The 22738-nt window shown below is 40.4% G+C and overlaps 1 protein-coding gene across 3 annotated transcripts in view; it reads right to left on the bottom strand.

The window, feature by feature from the left end:
- Positions 1 to 22266, bottom strand: part of AGPS (alkylglycerone phosphate synthase) — a 70397-nt gene extending 48131 nt beyond the window's left edge. For 2 of the 3 annotated variants that reach the window (XM_014249524.2, XM_088058864.1), the window contains exons 1-2: positions 22240 to 22266; positions 11020 to 11258 (exon numbers count right to left, since the gene is read on the bottom strand). In XM_014249524.2, the coding sequence (XP_014104999.2) occupies positions 11020 to 11258; positions 22240 to 22251 (251 nt within the window). In that variant the 5' untranslated portion in view covers positions 22252 to 22266. Of the gene's footprint in view, positions 1 to 665; positions 860 to 11019; positions 11259 to 22239 lie in introns of those variants that run through there. The other variant, XM_005519841.2, reaches the window with a different exon arrangement.
- Between the last annotated feature and the right edge of the window lie 472 nt (positions 22267 to 22738).

Genomic DNA, 22738 nt, shown 5'->3' with positions numbered 1-22738 from the left:
ACTAGAGAATTTGACTATTTGTTTTTTCTTGGTGTCATGTGACCTTACTCCTCACTACTACAGGCAGCAAGAACCAGAAAAAGTAGTTCATAGCTCTAAAATTATTCATCTCTAAGAAACTTTTGTTAGAGCATAATGTATGAGCACATTCTGCCAGTATTCACATCAGCTGAAGGTTTCTGTGAACAGGGTAGGACTGAGAGACCAGACACAGACCTTGCTCTTCACATGTGCTGCATTAGAGCAGCCTCAAAGTATTTTACAAGAACAGAATTTCTCCACCACATCTAAAGATGCGATTGAGTTGACCATAAACGACTTTCCGTTTTAACACCATCCCACTTACTACAGAAACAGGTAAGAGGCTGAACACCGCCTTCTTTCGGTTTCCTCTAGTCCCCAGAGCGGTGAATGGCTTCGGCGCATCACTCGCGCCTGGGATCTGCCTCACCCTCTCCCCGCCGCTCCCTCCCGGCCCGCCGGAGCCCCGCTCCTCCCGCAGAGCCCACATGGGGCCTCCCCCGCCCCGCCGGCCCGCGCCCGTCCCCGGCCGGCAGGAGAGAGCTGTCAGAGCGCGGGCGGCCCCAACCCCGGCCCCGCGCTCCGGGAGACCGCCCGGCCCGGCCCCGCCGGTGCGGCCCGCGGGGACCCCCGCCCGCACCCACCGCTTCTTCGGGATGGAGCCGGAGGCCGGCCCGGCGGAGCCGCCCTGCGCCTTGCAGGGGCTCGGGGAGAGCGCTCCCCGCCCCGGGGCCCGCGGCGAGCCCCGCAGGTGCCCGGAGATGATGCGCAGCCGCCGCCGGGCGGAGGACGGGGAGCCGCCGCCGCCTCCCGCTGCCTCCCCGGCCGCGGCCGCCATCGCTTCCGCGTTGTGCCGCGACCGCCGCCGGGTGAGAGGGCGCGCGGGCGGAAGGCGCCGCCCGGCGCTCCCCGCGCGGGCCCGGCGGCACCGCCCGCCCCCCGCGCCCCGCGGCCGCTCGCTCCCGTTCCCCGGCACGGCCCGGCCGCGTCCGCGCGTCCTGCCGGAGCCTCCTGCCTCGGCAGCGCTGGGCTCGGTGAGCAAACCACAGAGAGAGAGAGAGAGAAAAGGCGTTTATCAAAGATTTCCCTCCTCCGCTGCTCTAATTACAGCCCCTCTGGGTCGCTGAACAAACTTGAGAGAACACAAAGGTGTCCTTTAGAGATGAGGATTGCCTAAGTTAATGATGAAATGTTAATTAATGGCAATAGCATAGGCGGGTTACTTAAGAAATAGGTCGGTGAGGTGGCAGATAATCCTACGGGTGTTGCAGATTTTGTCATCGCTGTTGATAGGGACACAAGGCCCTGGTGAGTGCAGGGCTGCCGAGCCAGGTGCCTTTCTCTGCCCGGCTGTCCTGGAAGGGAGGATCCAGGTCCCGGTGATCTGCTCCCGCAGTAAACCCGCACCACGGAATGAATGCTGACTGACTGCTGGGAATGCATCCCCTTCTGTAGCTGGGATAGCCATCAGTGGGCCAATCCTTGCAAAAACTGACAATCCTGACCCTATTTGGGCCCTGTGTGAACATCTGGTATTCACTTTGTAGCATCACTTTGAAGAGGGAGAGGAACTGGCATTTAAGGGGAGATACAGATTTGATGCCAACCTCAGGTGTGAAAACTGGAAACATTTTAAAGTAGAATAGATGAGAAGAAAATTTTTTTCCATCAGGGAATGAAAAAAACGCTTAACAAACGGAGTCCTTTACAAAAGACTAAGGAAGACGGGTTATCTGTCTTCAAATATGTTAAAGATTGCTATGGAGTGAAAGGAAGCAATCAATCTGCCCTTCATGTCCCAGCTAGGTTGGTGAGAAGTAATGAGCTCAAACTGCAAGATATAACTTCAGTATATTAGTATACTAGTATACTAATATTAGTATATTAGTATATTAGACTACTTTCTAATGGCAGTGAAAATTATAAACTGTTGTAGTCTGCCTAAGTAGAGAATAAAGTCACCTTCATTAGACAGAGTTAAGAACAGACAACATACATTTATCAGACATATCATTATGAGCAGTTCTGCTCAGGGCAAGGTGATGGGCTAGATGACCTGCTCAGATTAATTCCAACTCTTCATCTGTGACATGAAGTATCTCACACTGTTCAAGCCTACTCAGTCCTCACATGGGACCTACTTTCATGATCAGCTTTTGCCACTGAATGGCATTGACCAGCTTTTTGGAAGTCCTGAAGTGGATTGCTGGGATCTGTGTGATGACTGATACTTTGATAGTGGCATTTCTTTTCTATCAGTGTTGACTTATTCATTTCTTCCTCAGATGCTTGTTACACATGTGAATAAAATCCTGTGAAAATGGATAAAAATTGTACCCTCTTTCAAACCTCTTGTAGAGACCTGTTTCTACCATGACACTTCAACATGGTACCTTTCCATTAACTAAGCAGGAAGTTCTCCAGGGAGCAGTATGCACTGCACAAGCTATGAGACTTGGGCTCAGTTCCTTACCTCACATGCAATATTGGTGCTTCTTTGAGTCATAGCTCCCCTTATATAAACCAAGCTCTCCCTAGAGAGACTGGTCTGAAATACACCATGGACTGTGTGACAATGTAGAACCAACTCCAGTAATGCCTATTGGTGAGAAGGAGTTCATAAAAGCCACCCAGGTGTTATTAATGTTTGTTTTACTTTTATTCTCACCATTGTTAATTGATTTTATGCCCTTTGTGTACTTTGTCTAGAAAACAGTCTGCAGTTTTCCTGGGGCAGTGATTGCTCTAGTTACAATGGGATCTCAACCTTAAGTTAGGTTTCTCGTATTAGAGGAACATAAACAGCTGTTGTGGCAGTTTGATAGTTTGGTTATGGAGTTAAATTTTCCCCCTGTGGATAATTTGTATACAAGTTTCTGGATTAACTCATGCATATCCACATTTAGCTGTCTGTAGGGAACAAGCATGGGTCTCGACTGAATTTCCATTCACTTTGTTTACTGAAGTTCTGGATATAGCTGGGGGGACTTTCAGTCACGGTTACCTAAAACTTTCCACATTGCTGAATGCTGCCAAAGAGATACTAAATCCCCTGTAGTAGGCTTCAGATTTTCCTAGAATGTTTCCTTGTATCACAATCACTCATAAGGAACAATAATGAGCCCATTGGTCATTTATTTGATTGTAATTGTAGAGTTTCACAGTAAAAAATTGACCTCAGCTAGAATCTGATAAGTAATACTTGTCACCACCTCACAATTTATTTCTCAAAAAGGTTCCAGATTAGTTTTTAAGTATGTGTGTGAATGAAGATTTAACTGGCAATGCTAGAGACATAGTGGTATGATTTGGAAACGATTGAGAGCCTTGTCTTTTGCAGAGCAGAGGAATAGCTGAGTCACGCCTCATTTTTGTTCAAGAGGGATCTTTTCTTACAATAAGAATGCTAAGCTCCTGCCAGTGCACTGCATGCAATCCCTGCTTACCTTGGAAGGATGGCAATCTTCATAAAACACAGCAGTAACATGTGCTGCCAGATTGTGAGGTCACTGTTTCTCATTTGCCCAAACTGAACCACTGGCATGTTTTTAAAAATTATATCTAATTTAACTATATAATTCATTCTGATAAGCAGTAGTGCTGAGAAGAAAACTTAGGGAACAATATTTTGAAAGTAGTATGTTGTGACACCAAAGAGAACTTATATCAGTAAAAATACCAGCAGATCTACAATGCAGTAGTTGGAAATATTCTAATTGTTGTTGAGCCAAAGCAGTAGCCTTTACCATTCCATGAGCTGTCCTTCCCACAAAACCGAGTGCATCTGTAAGCATAAGTGAGATGCTAGCTCAGTGTAACACCTCATGTCATCAAAGGCCTGCATTTCCAGAATTCTGCACATTGGCATTTTCAAGAAACATAGTTTTAAAGCCAGTTTACAGTGTAATACAAATTAAAGTTGCCAAAGTACTTTAAACTTTCAGAGAGATCTCATAAAAAGGTGTCTCAGAGTTCCAGTATGCAGTGGTCCCATGGGAGACCACGGTGGGAACATGCTCTCAGGACAAACATTTGTATCAGATGCAAAATATTAATTGATGGGAAGCAGCGAGTGTACATACATCTGGGAGAGAAGGTAAAGTACAGTGTTCAACCTAAACTGTAGTAAAATTTTTGAAATATTTCAAAGAATTTTTATTGAAACATGAGAAAGTTCCCAGTCCTGGCAGGAAGTGCAGTGCTGCAGTACATGTCTGTGCTATTCCTTTACTGACTAAATAGCAGAAAAAGTTGTGGCATTCTTTTTGTTTAGTTTTCATTTTAAAGTGACACAACTTTGAGCTACAATCCTTATTTCACCTCACTGCTTCTGAAGGCAACAGAATATTATCATAATACTGGGCTTTAAGAAAATAGACATAAAGAAGCCTTTGCTTTCTAGAAAAATGAAAAAGTAGAAATTAATTTTTTCAAGACTCTTAATTTCATGGTGCTGCTTCCAAGGTTTTTACAGAAGGAAATACCTGTTGAATAAGGCGTGTTCCAGATGTTCTCGCTTCCTCCCGTTCAACCACTATTAAGATGTGATTGATTTATTATCTAATTATCTAATGTATTAGAACACCTTTTTGTTCTCTACCCTGTACAAAAAGACACCGCCTACAGAAGAGGTGGGGCTTTGGCTGCCCTAGGTTTAGGATGGGTGTGGGACATCCACAGCTGAATCATGGACTAAGAAGAGGCTGTTGAGGCAATAAAAGGGGGAAAAAGGCATAAGCCCTTGAAATAACCTCTGGATTAGTCATTTTTTCACCAGATGGAAACAAAAAACAAGCCTACACACATTAATGAACATGTCATTCAACAGCAAGTAATTCATGCTCTGGAAGGAGTTTTGTTGATATGAAATTGGCCAAGAAGTTTTCCTGAAGTAGGCAATTTCTCTGAGGCCTACTTAGCTTTGTGTCACTTTTATAACATCAGCAGAGTCCCTGGGAAAAAGCACTGCATTCATCCATCAATCCATCCATCCATCCACTACCAGCTTACAGCACTATGAGCTCAGCTTGTTGGCCTTGGTTGTTGGCCACAGAAGAAGAAAGGCCCAGGTCTCAGAGCTTAAAGCTATGGAGAAGCTGGCAGGACCACAAGTCATTGGCAAGGATCAGCCTGGATTTGAAAGGTTACACAAGGATAGGAGTGATAATAGGGAAAAATTGATAAGAGAGAGCATGGGCCATGAATGAAACCTCTAAATTAGGAATATCCAACCAGAAGATGACTTCTTTTTATATAGAAAAGGTTAGTGTATGTTCTCTTTAAACAGTATGTTCTCTCTTTAAACATCAAAAAAATGCAGATGTTTTTGTACATGGTGGTCAGCTCTCTCCTGTTAAAGAGAGAAAGTGTAATAAGAGCTCAACTATTTCAGCTTTCAGTCAACAAGATGATCTGAAAGCTTAGAAATGCTAGAACTTAAGTCTGTATCTATACAAGGGGTGATCCCTGAGAATCAAATACTAAGTCATTGTCCATAGTATATTTAAAAATGCTTATAGGCTCCTCAGTGAAACTGCTGTGACTTCACTAAGCCTTCCACTGGTGCTCCAAAGCAGAGTTATTAGTGATATATTTTTACTATCGCTGTACATAGTAACTCCAGACCTGAATTTTCTGTATACCAATTTTGCATGGAAGGAAAATACTTTCTAAATTATTAGCTGTATGCAGGGATAAGTTTTTGCATCCCTCTGTTCAAAGCCAGCAAAGCTGTTTGCCTCTGCAAACTCAATGAGATGCATCTCTGTTTCTTCTGACTGCTTCTGGTAGTCCCACCAGTTGTGCTCTGTCACTGGTAGGTGTCACTAGTGACAGGTGTGTTTATCAATGTACATACTTTGCAGGTGCACAGTGGACTCATTTCACCTTCTTTGTTCTACTGTAATGACAGTCCTGCTGCATCCAAAAAACTAAGGGAAGTGAGACAAGCTTCACAGAAAACTCTGCACAGAGATGTAAAAATTTGCCCGGTTTCAACTCTTCCACAGTGTATGTCAAAAACTTGTCAAGAGAAAAAGCTTTCATATTTACTTTTTGAGTCAATTCTATAAAACCAAATATAGTTACCACATATGTCCTCTCATGGCTCGGTCAGTGAAATTAAGCATAATTTGACATTTACAATTAGCTTTCAAGGTGCATCCCAAAAGAGATCAAGTGCACACTTTTTTACTGCCCCAAGACTTGCTCCACTTCCCCTTTTATAAAAGAGCTGTCAGTTAAAGTGAAATGTAGCTGTCCAGCATGACAAGTGAGCTTTGTAGAAACTACTTGCCTCTACACTTTCCTGCCCGTTGCAATTCCTGTACACCTGCATTTTATCTTGGTGACATTATCTCATGTCACATGACATATTCTCAGTTCTCCATATTGGAAAATAGATTATATTACAGCATTTTGCTAAATTATCCAGTCTAATGATGTAATTTGATGCACTAAAATTTACATTAAATTTCTCCCAATATGCTACAGTTTCTCAGAATCTAGAGGAGAAAGAAGAAATTGTGTAATAATGACATTTGCTTAATTCTGTACTTTTCTTGTTCATGTCCCTAGACATATTGGTTCTATTAACTATTGTTACTCCTAAGGATATATAACATATAAACTGTATTGTGAAAGAGAATGTTGCTTGTGTTTTACATAGAAACTCAATCCTTGTATATCCTTTTGAGAAGATTATAGGTAATGACAAGAGCACTACAATTTCTGGGTGAGAACAGCATGTCAGGAGGAGGCTAAATACAAGGGTATGAAGAGGGTTGATTGTACTTGGATGCAGTTTAAGTCAGTTGAATTTTTACTTCCTTAATTAAAATATGAAAAAGGTGTTGATGAAAAGCCTAGTGTATTTGTGCAGTTCTTGAATCTTATTACAGAGTTCTTTACTGCTGGGATAGGGACATTTATCAGATAACATGGCAGAAATGTTTGACATAATTCAGTTAAAACTCTAACACTTAACTGTTGTAACTGACTCACAAAAACCTTTTCCTGGATCAGATAGCCAGGCATCTTAAGAAACAAATCAGCTATTACAAATTCTTGGTGTTTAAAGAGAAAGAACATTTTGTTTTAGTGTTTATTACATTTTAAGGCAATTCCCTAAGTATGCTCTAGGGAATACTGAGGTATGCAACATCAGACACACAGCTGAGCAACATAATCATGTAAACATCATATTTGGGACAGTCAGAGTGTTTGAACAGACAATGCAAAAACTTCCCAAATGGAAACTGACAAATAATTATGTGACTCTTCAAAATGAACAAAACACACCTGAGGTGTTTGATTCTACTTCTAGGGCTCCCTTCACATAGTGCCATTGGTTTGATCATTTTCATGTGAAACAATGTCTTTTTGCTTGCTTAAAACAATAAGTTTTCATGATCTTGAGGGAACTAGATGTCAAAACAGAATAAAGCATTTTCTCCTTAGATTAAGCCTGTCTCAATAATTCTTGTATCATATCATATTACTTGATAATTATCTCCCACACAATAGTAAAATTGTCCTGTAAAGGTAGTGACTAATGGCAAGTCAAGATTATACAACTTAATAAGAGGGAATTTTATTAAACAGCTGAATTTCCCTGTGCTTTTTGAAAATGGAAGGCAGTTTACTCTGAGGCATCTGTATTTGTTCTGATATATGCAGGCACCCATATCCTTTTTATAAATCAGATGCATAGTCTTTTAATGCACAGCTAAGAGTGGAGACTATCACTGTCATTTAAGGTCTGATGGGGAAATGGTTAGGCTGAGTCCTGATGTTCTGCAGATTTGCACTTCATGCACTAAAGTACTTTAAGATATGCTTTCCCAAATAGCCACTTTCTCCCATCCCCTGAATTTATATCTTTTTTCAGCCCTGAGTGATATTCTGTTCCTTCTTAGTCTGCTCCCTCAAAGTTTCCCCTAATTTCTACTAATTTGGCTCAAATTCCCTCTGGACTGCCAAAGCAGAGGTGCTCTCCCATACGTACTGAAGAAATGTAGGGGACTAATACAATTCATTTTGAGGGACACACTTCAGAATGAAGACATTGAGGAATACATGGAAAGATAATGAGAACAGATTAGGTGAGAGTGTAGCAGAGTGTGGACAAACACACAGGGTGGTATTAGGTATTAATGGTCCCTTCATGTGCTATGCCAAGAGGGGACTGGGCACCCTAAGCAATTACATGGCAAGATAATGGAGGCAAACTGAACATTTAGAAATGGCTGTTTTTGAGCTTGCCACAGAAAGCTTTGGCAGGAGACTGCCAGTGCCATGAGCATACCATATTCTGTTGCCTTGTACCATGTTTCTTTTGTATCTCTCCTGTCGCTCAAGGGATGGAGAAATGGGGAGGAGGAATTGCAGTCAGCGAAAGAGGAACCAGAGTCATAGAGTTGTGAACAGGGAACTTAAACACAAGCTAGTGAGCATCATCCACCATGTGGTGTTGCACTGGTGGCCAACCACAGCAGAAAAGTTGTGATTTAATGGTTTACAGGCAGCTAAATTATCATTATGCCAGTACTAGGCCATTTGTATTTTGTTTGGGGCAGAAGCATGAAGCTTCCATAACTTATTCTCCTATTCCTTGGAATTGGATCTAAGTCTGCCACTTCTGAGATTGAAAGAACAAAAGGAAGAGGCAGACTGAATTCTGAAGAATGAGATGAGGTAGTAAATCATGGAAGTTTTAACAAATGTAGCTAATTCTATCATTATGTGAAACAAAACAAATGTTGATTCGACTCTAGTTTAGGCTGGGGCAGTCAAAGACAGCTGAACAGAATATTTGAATGAGTAAAAGCAACATTTCTGCTCAGATGCAAATCTGTTGTTGTTTTTAAAACACAGTTTTAACATCAGAATGCTGGCGAAAAGGGTTGATTTTCAGGATTTTTCAAATTACAGCACAGTATATTAAGAGAAATGAGTGGCAATTTATCTGAATATGCAAGGCCATAAACTGAAGCAGTTCAGCAGCTGCTCCACACACAGCTAAACTGTCTTTGTGATGAGAGAGAGACCCTCCTGGAGAAGAGTAAAGTAGACACTCATGGGTAGAAACCATTAAAAAGCATCATTACCTATAAGTAAGCAAGCACTGCTAAAGCAGACAGAACAGTGAGAGTCACTAGCAAGCAGCCTGGCTGGCTGTCTCCCTCCCTTACCTTTTTAGAAATATCAGCTATTTGTTGATTTTAGCTTTTTAAAATGTTGTTTCCTTCCTGATAGTGATGTGATTTGAATTCATTTGCATATTCGATTTTCACCTTGTAGAAGTTTAATTAAGTATATACAATTAATGACTGGCGCCGGCTTCTCCTGTGGAATTTGCAGCAGCAGGACACCTTAAATGCTCCTGGTGCTGCTGCCTTGCCAGACCTGAGGACTCCAGTCTCGGGCACTGTCAAGCCAATGCTGTTTTCCAGTGCTTTGTTTCAGTAGAGAAATGTGGCACATACAAGGGACAACAAAGGCAGCTCCTTTTTTGAAGAACACAAAATAGATTAGGCTGGTCTCAGCTGAAAAGGATGCCATCAATTTAGACAGCAGCCTGCTCTTTCAGCTGAAAACACGGGAAATGGAGCAGCACAAATGGGTGAACTGCTTGATTCTCCAAAATATTTGTGAGATAATTAATCTCTGCTGCTTGCTTTGTTTGATAGGGGACCAGCTTACTGCTCCATTACATGCAGTGATGTCGCTGAAGAAGGTAGGCATTTTCAAATGAGAGAAAAACAGAATTTATTTTCTCTTTAACACAACATTCTTTGTGTGTTGAGAAGTGAAAAAACAAGCTGTCCTTGTGTTCATGGCTCCTCAGCTCTGCAGCACTGGAAGTTTAGGGGCAAAGGAACAGTTGTAAAACAGAAAGCAGGGGCAAAGAAAGCAGTGCCAGACTTTGAGGGAGAAAGTACTACTGTAAATATACCTAATGACTAGGCATAAAAAGAGGTACTAAGTGATTCCTCATGCCCTTGTGAGCTGAAAGCAGCTTGGTGAGAAACCTCAGGGCAATCATTCCCAAGCTTGCTGGAACATCAAGACTCTGGAATAATAGTGTTGGCACCCCTGCTAGAGCACTCCATCCTGGCCTTTGGGTGCAGTAGCTTTAAGAGGGCAGTTAAGGAAAATAGTACAACCTCATGACTGAAGGAAGAATAAAACCACAATAATAAATTCAACAGAGGGAGAGTTAGAAAATTGAAACATTTATCAGGACAATTATCTTGCTGTGACAATGGTAGCACTTGCTTGGACATCTTGGTACAAAGCAACTTGGGCCAAAAGCATTAAAACTGCCTTATTCCAATTAGAATAGCAAGTTTCAGCTGAAATGGAGACTGTGACTCCTGGTACATAGGAAAAAAAGACAGAGCTAAAATGACTGGTTTTGAGCCCCTAATTTGAGTCTTTCTTCTGTGTTTGAATTTTTCCTTAAATGGTTAGGAATCATTTCTATCTTATGCCTCCAATAAGATGTTTAAATTCCTCATTTAGTGCTCAGTACATCATTCAAATTCTCCAACTCACAGAGCAGAAAACACTGCTTTTGGATCTTCAGTGGCTTTTATGGAAAGCTTTTTAGCAATTATTTTGTAATCAACTGAATTGTGTATTTATATATCAGCAAAGTATCTTCTAAACACTTTTGTTATAGTATCTAAATATATTTTACTACAGCTTCTAAGCAGTTTCTAAAACCCATTAAAAATTAAAATGGAAAAATTATTTGCCTCTCAGATTTATTTTCTGGGTGATACTGTGTATCCCAGAATTGCCAAGTGTTCCTGCCTTCCGTAGCTCTTACTTGACTTGTATGGCAATGTTGGCTGTGTTAAAACAGGCAAACTTGAACATTTTGCCTTGTCAATCTTACTTGAGATTTGAGTCAGTTATGTTTTGACTGGGTTTAAAAGAAAATATTTCCAAATTTGGGGATTTTTTTACCCTTGATTTCTCACTCCATCTTACCTTGTACATTGCTTCCAGAACTCTTCAAAATGTACCAAGTGTTGGAACAAGACTCCGGAGTCAGCTGCACAAGCATCCCTCAGACTTCTGGAGTGCTGGCCTGTAATGAGCTGATTTGAATCAGTGCCTCTGTGGCAAATTTTGTCTTCAGCCCTGCAAATCCCTGCAGGAGGTTCCAGCACAGGGCCAGCAGTGGGTCCTGGAGTCCCCAGAGGCCACAGACATCCCCATCTCACATCCTGAAACACAGAGGCAGAAGCTGGACCCTGAGACCTGGTGACATCTTTTCATTTGACCTACTACATTTGGGGACAAGTACATAGACATAGACAGCATCTCTGTGAGAGGGCCATTTGAAATTTCATGATTCTGAGTTCTGATCTAAAGAGATCTGGAAAGCTGAGCAGAGTGGATTAACAAGACATTTTCTGATCTGTCACAGCCTAAATGTGTCATTGGCAAAGGACTGGGAGGTGCTCTTTGTGACCTTTGCTTCCAAATGCACCAAAGCCCAGCCTTCCTTTTACCCAGCAGATGGCCAACTGCTCTTGCTAACAGAAAATAAACCTAAGCAGAGGCTTCCTCACTAATGTTTATAGCCCTGCAGATGGACACTTTAAAGGAAAGGCAGTTTTGTTAAAACATAAAACAAAAACCTATGAAACTTTAAATTCAGGACCTGTTATTTTGTGCTCGGCAGTACAGCTCCTTTTTCTTCAGACAAGTATGCTTGAGTAATAAATTACATGCAAGGTCTCTGGGAAATGTAGTGTGTGCTCTAGGGATGTGGGGTAGTTTACTTCTGCTAGGAGAGCCAAAGACTGCAATAACAGACATGGTAGGTTTTGTACCCCTGGAAAAACTTAGAAATATTAATTATAGGATAAAATATAAAAAACCAATTTGAAGTCAATGCAGCTCTATCTGCCCTTCCCTGATGCTGTTCTTTCTCTGAGTGTTCTTTTATTTCTCAAGGACACTGCTGGTTTAGCTGGACCCAGCTGCACACAGTGGTTGCAATTTTCCCTAATGTTTGTGACTTTAGGTGGTCAGGGGCACTCTTAGATGGGAATGTAAAAGTCTAAACTTAAGCTAGCATTTTCTCCAAAGTTCATATTTAGTATTCAGCCAGCAGCTCAGACATGGTACTGCAGCATGTAGTAACTCATCCAGAGGGGACAGGTTCAATTCACATGCTTACAATTATCCCTAATATTTTGTATCCCACCATCAACTTCTGCTGGTGGGTAGTTACCAAAATGGGCCAGCTGATGGATAGGCATCTTCTAGCATCAGTGGAGGTCTCGCAGTGACAAAATGAACCAGCTAATGGAAAGCAAACTGGAAATGGAAACAACAAACTTTCATCCATTCCTAGGACATTATGCAATCTAACATATTATGACAACTGTTGGCAGACACTCAAAAGCTGCAGCATGGGGTGCTTGAGAGACTTGGAGTGACCAGTCACAGGCTCTATCAGCCAACATCTCCAGGAGCTGAGGACACAAAAGGCATCAGTTCTCCTCCCAGACCTGCTTTGTTTGCAGTAGTTTTCCCTCTTCTGCTTTCCCTGTAACGATTACAGCCAGTGCTATTCAGTCACCAGGGAGGTAAATGCACACCCATCAAAGGTTACAGTACAGCAGAGATTACAGAAAACACTTTCCTACCTAATTTTATGTAACTTCTAGCAGTATTTGAGTTACTGTTTTATCATTCCTCATATGTAGCCAATTACCTTTTTCTATCTGAAAATCTCTTGGCTAATAACACAGCAAAGGATATAAAGTAAGGAAGTATGACTCTCCACTAGAAAACTATGAAGACTGGCAGGAGTCTTATGGGCAGATAAAGTAAATAAAATAGCATTAACAATCTTCTTAACAAAGCATTCCAGATTTTGAAATGACAAAGCTCTCTTCAATAAGCTTTTTGTGTTACTTAAACACTGTGTTGTGCAAACAGTTTTAACGTTCTCCTGTTACTGAGCAGGAGGTTATGCAACCAGGCTGCAATACACACATTGCTTTTTGAAGACAAGTTCATAAAGCAGTAAAGTATTATAAAAGTATTGTTACAGAAGCAAAAGCTCTTTCAAGTCATTATAACTGCTCATGTCACAAGAAAGGGAGGTTTTTTAAACTCTGTGTCATTGTATATTATGCATTTAAGGCATAAAAAAATGACCTTGGGAGACAGAAGTTCCATTTGCCTCAGACAATAATGGGTGTCACAAGTGTTTGCCTTTCAGAGGTGGCAAATAATACTGTAAGTTTGCATACACAAGTATGTGCACATGGGCTAAGAAATGCCAAACAGGTGGAAAGAAAAATTTGTGGCATGGAAAGCCACTAACTGAGGCAAATGTCTGAGCAGGTAAAGCAGGGAGCACTTCTGTCCCCTACTAATGTTCTCTGCCATTTTACCTTGGCACCTATTACCTTGTTAGGCTTTTACTATTTTCTGCCCTGCCCCAGGTGTCTCTAAGCTTAGTGTTTGATTTTTCACCCTTTTCCCTATCTTGCTCCCTGTGCTTGTTTCAGGCAACAACAACTGTATGGAATAAATCTTTGGGGTTTTATAGAGCCATTTTCAAAATTGTTTGAGAGTACTCCTATGCATTTGCAATAATAAACAACAAAAGAAAGAAGCTAAAACTAATAAAAACATAACAAAAAGGCAGAGTTAAATACTGTTATATACAGTGAAAGCAATTGGAAGTCTGAACATACAAAAAGGCTTCTTTGAATAGCATGTTATGAAGGAATGATGATTTTTAGAGAAGAAGCATGCAGTACTTATTTCATCTACCAAAATGTCATTGGTTTTGTGTTTTGAATCCCGTTTTGAATAAACACTTTGGGACAGAAATGTTAGATTCACTTTCTTCATTTTGTAAGTACATGTCACTTTAGGTCCACCTGCAGCGAAGTGCCCAGTCCTCTGGTGAGCACTGGAGCAGATTCAGTGATAGTCTAGTTATGTTCGGACCATGGTTGCTCCAAAGGGAGAGATTCCAGCTAAAAATATGTCTTCACTCTTTTCTATCATACCCCCTTTTGGCAGAAGAGAAGCATTTAGCATAGAACTGCTCAGGGAACTCCACACCAGCTCAGAGGTTGTCTTGCAATAGAGCTATATCTTGGAGTCTGTGTTGGACCTTATTACTGGAAGAGAGAGTGGGTTTGCTGTAGCAGAGTTCTCTCTGTAGCCTTTTTCTTTTTTTTTCTCTTTTTTTCCCCTTTTTTTCCTGGTTTATGCACAAATCACTAATTAAAAGGAATAGATCCTTAGAACAGATGGATTTAGAGTTATCAGTCAGACTTGCTATTTTAGTGACTATTCTACATTTTACAAGAAAGAAAAGGAAATTACAGCAAACATCTTTTGACAACCTTGCAGATTCCACTCATATAGCTAACTCCTATTTTGTAAAAATCTCTGCATATACTGTGCATTTTTATATTATCTAGAACTTCAGGACACAAGATGGCAGTGCACATACTAGTGATTCAGGCTTGGAAATGCTCCTGCTATTCAAACTAAGCATATAACATTTTATTTAAGCCTATATTAATCTGATCATATAATTGTGGTATTAGAAATAAACCTAAAAGTATCTGTCAACAGCAGAAACAAATGCAATTTGCCAATAAATGAGTATTGCATGAACAAGTGTTAGGTAAAGCTTAATTCAAGATTTTATTGTACACAACAACACTCTGGAGACATTAAAAGCCTCTTATGAAACTCCTCAATTGCAATAACAAGAGGGTATCCCTTTATGAAGGAATGGAAGCTGGCTCAGTCGTAAGAGCTTCTGAGCAAAATTGGCTGCTGGGAAGAAGCACATAAGAGAGCTGGCAGCCTGAAATATGTGGAGAGCTCAGGGCTCTCGGAGGAGTAGTGCAGACCACTGAAGTGGAACAGGCTGAACAGTATCTAAAATTGAACAGGTGCCTTTCTGTGGAGAAACTAACAAAGCGGACAACTGTTTGGCATGACAATTGAGAGAAAAAATATTTCCACTGAGAGGCATCAAATTAGGGGATAGGTCTCTGGCTGAGGAGAAAATTGCTTAAAGAACTGTAAGGAGTTGAACCTTTCCATGTGTAACTTAAGAGGAAGTTCATTCAGAGCTTCTCTGGGCACCAGTGGGTAAAGAGAACTGCAGTAACAAGCTTTCAAGGCCAGTACCCAGAAACCTCTTTGGTTTGGTTGAGTTGAATGCTGGAATTAGAAGGTGTAGCTAAAAAGTTTTGGCTGCCTTTCCTATAATTTGGTTCTGCAAACATGGTCTTGGTACATAGTAAAAAGAGCCCTTAGAAAAATAGTAATATTTCAAAGTATAAAATAATCCTCAAAGTCATTATCCCTATGGGATGTCTAATGCTGACAAAATTCTAGACAGTCCTCCTTTCTCCTGAGGAATGTTCAGGTGACTTTGCCTCTCTGTACATAAAGTCATGGTCCTAATGGGCAAGTCAGATTGAGCCAGGAGATCCAAACTCAGCACCAAGGCTCATTATTTCTGGACACAGCTCTTAATTTTACATAGTTATTAGGAATTAGATAATGAAAAAATATATATTTATCTCAAACAGGTGTGATATAACTATTTCCTATTTTTCTCTCCAGAATGGTAATATTTGTTATCGTCTGTTGTACTGCACCACAGAAATCCTCCCATTGTGAGTGGAGATGAGTGTACTGAGCTTGACCAATGTTTTTGACAGAAGGTGGAATTTGGGGAATCCTGGTCCCTGAGTCTACTTTTCTTGTGGACATTATCTATGAGTAAAAGTATCACCATGTTCCCAACTTCTCAATCACAGCAGCTCCAATGAAAAGTAGTCAGATTTTTCATGGTGGGCCACTCCTCTTGTTACAATTGGCCAGTTGCTGTTTGTTGTGGCCTTACGTTCCCACGCATAAATCACTGGGTTAATACTGGGACTTCTTTTCCCTCTCTCTTTCTGTGTTTGCATAAGATTGAATTTGGCATTGATTCAAATAAAATAATTCAGATGCCTGGTATTTTAACTACGGCTGGGTGTGGGTTCATGACTAAAATAAAGTGTATCACCTAGCAGTTTCAGTTATTTGGTCTATTCGTCACAGTAGATTAGAGAAAATGTGGCATGCACAGAATTATGTATGCACTTTTCAACCATCTAAAATGGAGGATAAATTGAACATGTCATGGTTCTAGGAGAGTAATTTATATTGAGTACAAGCTGGGGAGGGACTAGAGCCAAAACCTCAGATCTAAATTACTTGAGTTCCAGGGAAATTTTAATCCAAATAAAAACTTCAGAGCTGTTCATTATATAATTAAGTAAACCAACAAGAGACCATATATCAGCACTCACTCCCAAGCTAAGGAATTTACCCCAAAATTGAAGTTTTGTGGTTAAGTCCACAGATGCTTAATACTGACTGTGATCACTGTTTGGAGTTACTGCCAACTGTCTGTTGTAACCACCCCACATGTCTCTTTTGGCTTTGCATATAACCCTGTTCTTCATAAATGAACTTCTCCAGCCCGATAATAGTTCCTCATTGAAAGTATGTTATGAGGACTCACAAACCTGTATTTTTTCATGCATGGACCATTGAAGTTGGTCTCATTGTCTTTTTTTCATTGCAGGTGCCACCAATAATGTCTCAGGACTGAGAGGAGAAAGGTAAACACTGTTTTTTCTTGCTGCTTCTGCATGATCTTCCCAATAGTCTGTTTCATCTTCTTTTGCCTCTAATCAAAACCCAGCTATTATCATGGCAGTAGTCAGCCCACGTAGACATTCAGTGAAACCCCATCTTTAGGTAAAACAGTTCTTACTTTTCTATTCAGAATCACTCTTAATCTAACCTTCTTTTACCAGGTATAACCAATTTCCATCACATTAAACATAATCTTATTTTCCTACAATAAAATGTAGCTGTAATAGCCCACCCCAAGATTAAGTCCTCCCTTCCCAGTATTTTACAAAAGCACCTCTTTGACCTGACCCAACACAAATCAAAACTAATGTCTTTCCCGTAGTCCAAAGTAACTTCTTCTCCCCAGAATAAACTCTTCTCTTGACATTAAAATATAATGACCCCCACAAATTCAGGAAGTCATGGTGCAGCAGAGTGACTGTAGTCCTAAAGATACTTTAACCTTTTCATTCACTGCAAGCATCATCCTTCTGCCTGTCGTCAACCCACAACATAAAAGGTGAGGTCTGGACTAAGAGGGATGGAGCAGGAAATGTTGGCAGGCTGGAGATTTTTACCTTCTGGTCCAGCACAGGCACACAGGATCCAGCTGAGGCTTGAGATCTGATCAGAGCAGGCAGTTACTGGGGAAAAGGATATTGGGGGTTATCACTACTGCTCATACATTCCCCAAGAAAATATTGATGGTCATAATGAAAGTAAAAGGCATTATATTTAAAGTAAAAAATAATATGCCTGTGAAGCCTGCTGGCAAATGGTATCATTGAGGCCAAGTGCTTAGCAGGATTCAGTAAAAGGTTATACATACATATTCATACATTTGTGCGGGGAATTAGATTGGACCTGATAAAAATTCATAATGGATATAAATGTTCACAATTCAGGGCATAAATCAGCCACCAGCCTGAGGTTAGAAAATAACTTCCCCTACAGTCAGGTTATTACATAATTATCAATTATACTTGCAGAGGGGGGAAAGGAGGTTGAAGAATAGGGCAATTTCCTCAGAGACATCTGGGAATTACTATTGGCAGACAACTAATTTAGATTTTATCTGGTATGGAAGTTCTTATTACATCAAATAATGTAATTTAGAATTAAAGCATGTGATTTATTTTGTATTTTTTATTCTTCATGTAATCAAGTTCATGCCTAAGGGTAACTGCAGGCCTTTCCATTACAAGCCAGCCTAAGTTAGTGAAATTCACTGCGCTGTGTTTTCTCACCAATTCTCCTTAAAAACAGCTTCACATTTTGCAAGGAAATCAGGAAGATTCACAGCAATTTAGTTTATCAAAGCTAACCAACTAATACAGCCAACTTATGATCTATATTAGCAGAGAAAAAGTTACATGTGTGAACAGCAGCACAATCTCATTCCAAAAAGTTCTCATTTTCATTGTTTGCACAGTAACCTAATGAGACTTGCAAAAGTCCTCAATATCTTGATTTATATCATAGGGGCTACTCCAGGCCTACCTTTTTTGCTTGGTATTATCAGCTCACCTAAGCAAAATCTCATTGAACTCAAGTTCAATGGATTTGTTTCCATCAAGCAACACACCTCCAGCTCTTGTTGCACTTGGAAACAGTCAGTGAGCTATGTAACACACACTGCATGCTAAGAAAAGCAGCCTTTATGACCTTGCAAACAGAGAGCTTGATGGAAAATCAGATTTCTAATCAATTGATTAAGAAACTGCAAATGAATATAGGCAATCCTTTATGTTTGCTTCATTGGAAGAGTAGCTGCATTCTGCTATAGTTTCTGGAAGACATGATACACTTATTGCAATTACAACATAAATTATCACCACAATAGATGTAGAAAGCTGAGAAACATCAATTAACAAAACATCTCACCAATTTTCACAAGAAAAAGGAGTGGTACTTGGCATCAATCTTTCCTAAGCATAATTTCTGTTCCTAGTGAGTACTACTAGAAATATTGCACAGTGTTTGCTCAACATCTGGAAAGTTCTAAGGCCACAGTCTAAAAATACTGTGGTCTTATTAGAAATTTTTTACCGTGTAAACTCTACAGAGTGTAAACTCCGTTCAGACAGATTTATAAAAGGAATGGCTGATGAGAAGGCAGCAGATGCAATGTAGTAGATTTTTTTAGAAAGCTTTCAAAGCATATTTTGTTAAGATTTAAGTTGAGAAATGCATTCCAGCTGGCTTTGCTGTGCCAGCTGTGAGCTGCCGAGGACAGCCGTGCCCTGAGTGCCCAGCTCATCGCCGGTGCTGCAGTGCCGGAGCATTGCCGGCTCCCTGCCAGCTGCCCCCGTGTAACGCAGGGCTGCAGAAGCAGCGCCACTGCTCCAAGGCTCTCTAGGAACAAACAGGGCAACTCCTTTGAGCACAATTAGCTCTTAACAGTGGCAGCCTTATCAGCCCTGCAGCTGAATCAAAAATGAGGATTACAATCGTGTGGGGTGGCTCGTGTTGGGACCATTTGACACCAGTCTTGTGCCAGTCACATCTGCAGTTCTGTCGTGTCTCCTGCCTCCTCCTGTCCTGCTGCTGCTGCTGACACCCTGCCAGCAGCAAGCCATTTCCCTGAGATGCTCTCAGGCTGCTTACAGCCCAGCTGCCTTGCTCTGCCAGCTACCAAACTACTGCTTCAGCTCCCACATCGGCTTCTCCTTCTTAAATGTCTCCTTCTTATGCTGGAAACCCCAGTATGTACTGGGAACCTCAATACAGAGCTGCAAAGACACAGAGTACATTGTACGTCTCAAAAATCTGCAAATACTGATGAAGAATTATAGATGGGGTGTAAAGAAATTATGTGCCCAAAAGTGGTAGTTTTGACCCAGAATAAGGCAAATTGATAAATAGCGTACAAATAATCCAACTAACTTTCAGCGGAATAAATAACTTGAAAAGTATGAATTGGAAAAGAAAATTATGGGAAACTGTCATTCTTAGGAACTAGACGTGAGTTTGCACAGAATATGGCAAGGCAAAAGAGCAATGTCATTTTTGACTCCACATGAAGAGCTGTAAAATCATCAGGTTAAGTAATTTTATTTTTAATTTAGGCCTAAAATATTCTGTTGTATCCCCAATACTGTCAAAACAAAAAAAGATAAATGAGAAAAAATTCTGAAAAAGCCAGGAAAACAGTAATTGGCAGGAGGCCAAGCTTATTTGGAAATATGTGCATATGTTTAACTTGTCCAAACCTTTAGGGGTGATTAAGGGGAACTATAATAGTGGATAACTTCTTCTGGAATAAGCTACTCATAAATAGAAAGTAGAAAAAAGTGGTTAGCAGGGCTGCCAGAGATACCAACACTGCTTTGTTAGCTGCTGCTGCTGAGCAGCCACAAAATTACTCTGGTAGAAGATCTCTAGAGCACATAAAAACCAGGGTTGAATTTACATATTCTGAGAATCAAGCTAACATTTTGTTTTCTCAGAAACTCACTCCCTGAGACAACATGTTTCTAATAGGTATTTAGATAAAAATGAGGCACGTGGTCCAGTCCAGTGCTAAGGACCACACTGATTCTTTGATATTGCTTCCTATTCAAATACAGTCTTCATTACTCTGGGCCAGAACCTGTGTGGCTGCTCCAGGAGCAGCTCCTGCAGAACAGTGTGAATAGAGACAGCAGATTGTTTAGGTTTTAAACTTGGTAATGACAAACTGCCTGCTGCATTAGCAGAATATATGGGGCATGACAAGAGGCTGAGGGAGTAAACAGTGTTTTATATTCCCATGTCATATGACAATCAGGAGGAAAATCTAAAAAAAAAAGGGCAAGAAAAAATTAAGGGTGGTAAAGCAGCCAGCTTGTCCCATTCTCTATGAAAATCAGAACAGTAAATAATACACAATCTCCCCTGTGAAGCGAACACTTTTTTAACAGAGGACACACAGAATGAAAAGTTACAAGATAAGGAAGGTATTCCCTAGAAGAAATTATCAACAAACCATAGATTAAAGACAGTTTTTGTTAAGAGTTCTATTTGTATAGATTTAGTATGCTAAAATACTTTGATAGAACAGATATCCTACCAATACTTGTATTACCTCTTGCATCAGAAAATGAAAGTCAAGGGGACCTCTGCATTATTCTCACTTTCACAGTTTCTGGATTTTTTTTTGGGTGTGGAAGAGGCAACAAAAAAAATCCATGAACAATTATAGTGTGCATTTCAGAAAAATCTAGGCTCCTGGGAATGCTTGAGAATTTAAAGGGAAAGAAAGGCAGGCAGGATCTGGGTCAGCTCACCTATGGCATAATTGTATTCCAATACATGTAGCATAGTGGGGGGGTTCAACAGCATATCAAACTTGGGGTTCTGACTCTAAAGCCCATGATGGTTTTAGAGTCTTTGTAAAATGTTTATTTAGAGTTAGTCTGGCTTCAGCAGTTGAACTCACAAAACTTAAGTATTTTAAAACTCCTCCCACTCTATTCAATGCAATGCAGGATGCATTCATTTCTATTCACACAACTGAACCTGTATTGTAAATAGTAATATATACAGGGTCATTAATTCTGGAATAAGTTCCTTTATCTATATTAGCATATTTCAATATTTATTTCTAGAACAGTTATTCTATTCTAGATTTTTTCTAGAACTGTCTTGGCTCCAGAAAGTCATAAAGTATCTTCCATCTCAGGCATATTGATATTGTAGTTTGCCCTGGGTAAAAGAAGCATTAGAATTCTAGTTGGACTGGGTGCACAGATCATATCATTTATTATTTGCAGATGCCAGGACATTAAAACTTCCAATTGTTTTCCTACCAAACTGAATAAGGCAGTTTGTTAATACAATTACCTCTGTATAATTGGAAACTAAATCAATGATGACTGCATGATTTGAATGCTACTTTAAATAATTTCATTTTTATGATGCTGTTTTGTTGCACATGGTATCACCAAATAGCTTATTCATTTTCCTGCTGACAGTGATTTGAGTTTGCGTATTGCTCTGTGATGGAAGAAGTGCATTTTCAACCTTTCTAGTTTTCTGGGATACAATGTGCATTGCTTTTAATTACTTAGGCTGACACACATTAACAGTAGAAGTCCACAGTCCACAGTGAGTGAAACACGAGGGAAGGACTGGAGGAGGGTGGACTATAACTTCCCTGGAAAAAAAAAGCAGCCACAAGAGGTCTTTGGCAAAGCTCTTAAAGGAAAACAAAATGGGGGGTAGACAATGTATGCAGAACTGAAGTGTTATGAAGGATTTCCCTTCATGAATGAAGGATAACATTTTTTTTCAGGGGAAGATACCTAGTCACTGCCTGTTTGCCTCTGTTTTAAAATATTTGGACAGGCAATAGGGAGAAGGGCCACAGACTACTCAATCTGTCATGGCCTGTTTGGATCTCTCAAATTCACAGGATAATGTACTTTGAAAATTCAACTTTATTTTATAAGCTCATTAGGAAAGAAAGCAAACATGGTGAAGAAGGGCTCAGTCCCCTTTGTACAAACTAGTCTAGGTCACAAATTCACTCACCACATCAGTCATGAGGTTTCTAACTCACAAGTTCTCTAATTCATAACGTGCAATTCATTAACTTGTAAGTTGTGCACTTTGCATAGGAAAATACCTATCCAAGGGTGAGAGTGTTCATCCTTCCTCCATGGTGACAGTGCAGGTGTTCCCTGTGTCACATGAGAAGTACAAACATTAGTGTTTTATCAACACTGTCTTCATCACAAATCCAAAGCATAGCACCATACAAGCTACTATGAAGAAAATTAATTCCTTCCCAGTTGTAGCCAGTACAATCTCCACACCTTAATCCCTACTATTTTTATCATGCTCAGGTCCCATATTATCCTCATCAGTCACCTTCCTCTTCCCCATCCTTTGATATCTTCACAGATATCATTCCCTGTAAAATGTCCATAAAATGCCTGTGAAATGTCCATTGAATTATTTAGTCCAGGACGTTAGGCTCCATCTGTTCTGGTGGTCACTCAGGACCAGAGAGCTGCTGTGTTGTGTGGAG

Source organism: Pseudopodoces humilis, chromosome 8 (genome assembly GCF_049639895.1).
Source record: "Pseudopodoces humilis isolate 2021_Gansu_Grassland_sample_001 chromosome 8, ASM4963989v1, whole genome shotgun sequence".
Taxonomy (NCBI): Eukaryota; Metazoa; Chordata; class Aves; order Passeriformes; family Paridae; genus Pseudopodoces; species Pseudopodoces humilis.
This window is presented reverse-complemented; position numbering and strand designations above follow the sequence as displayed.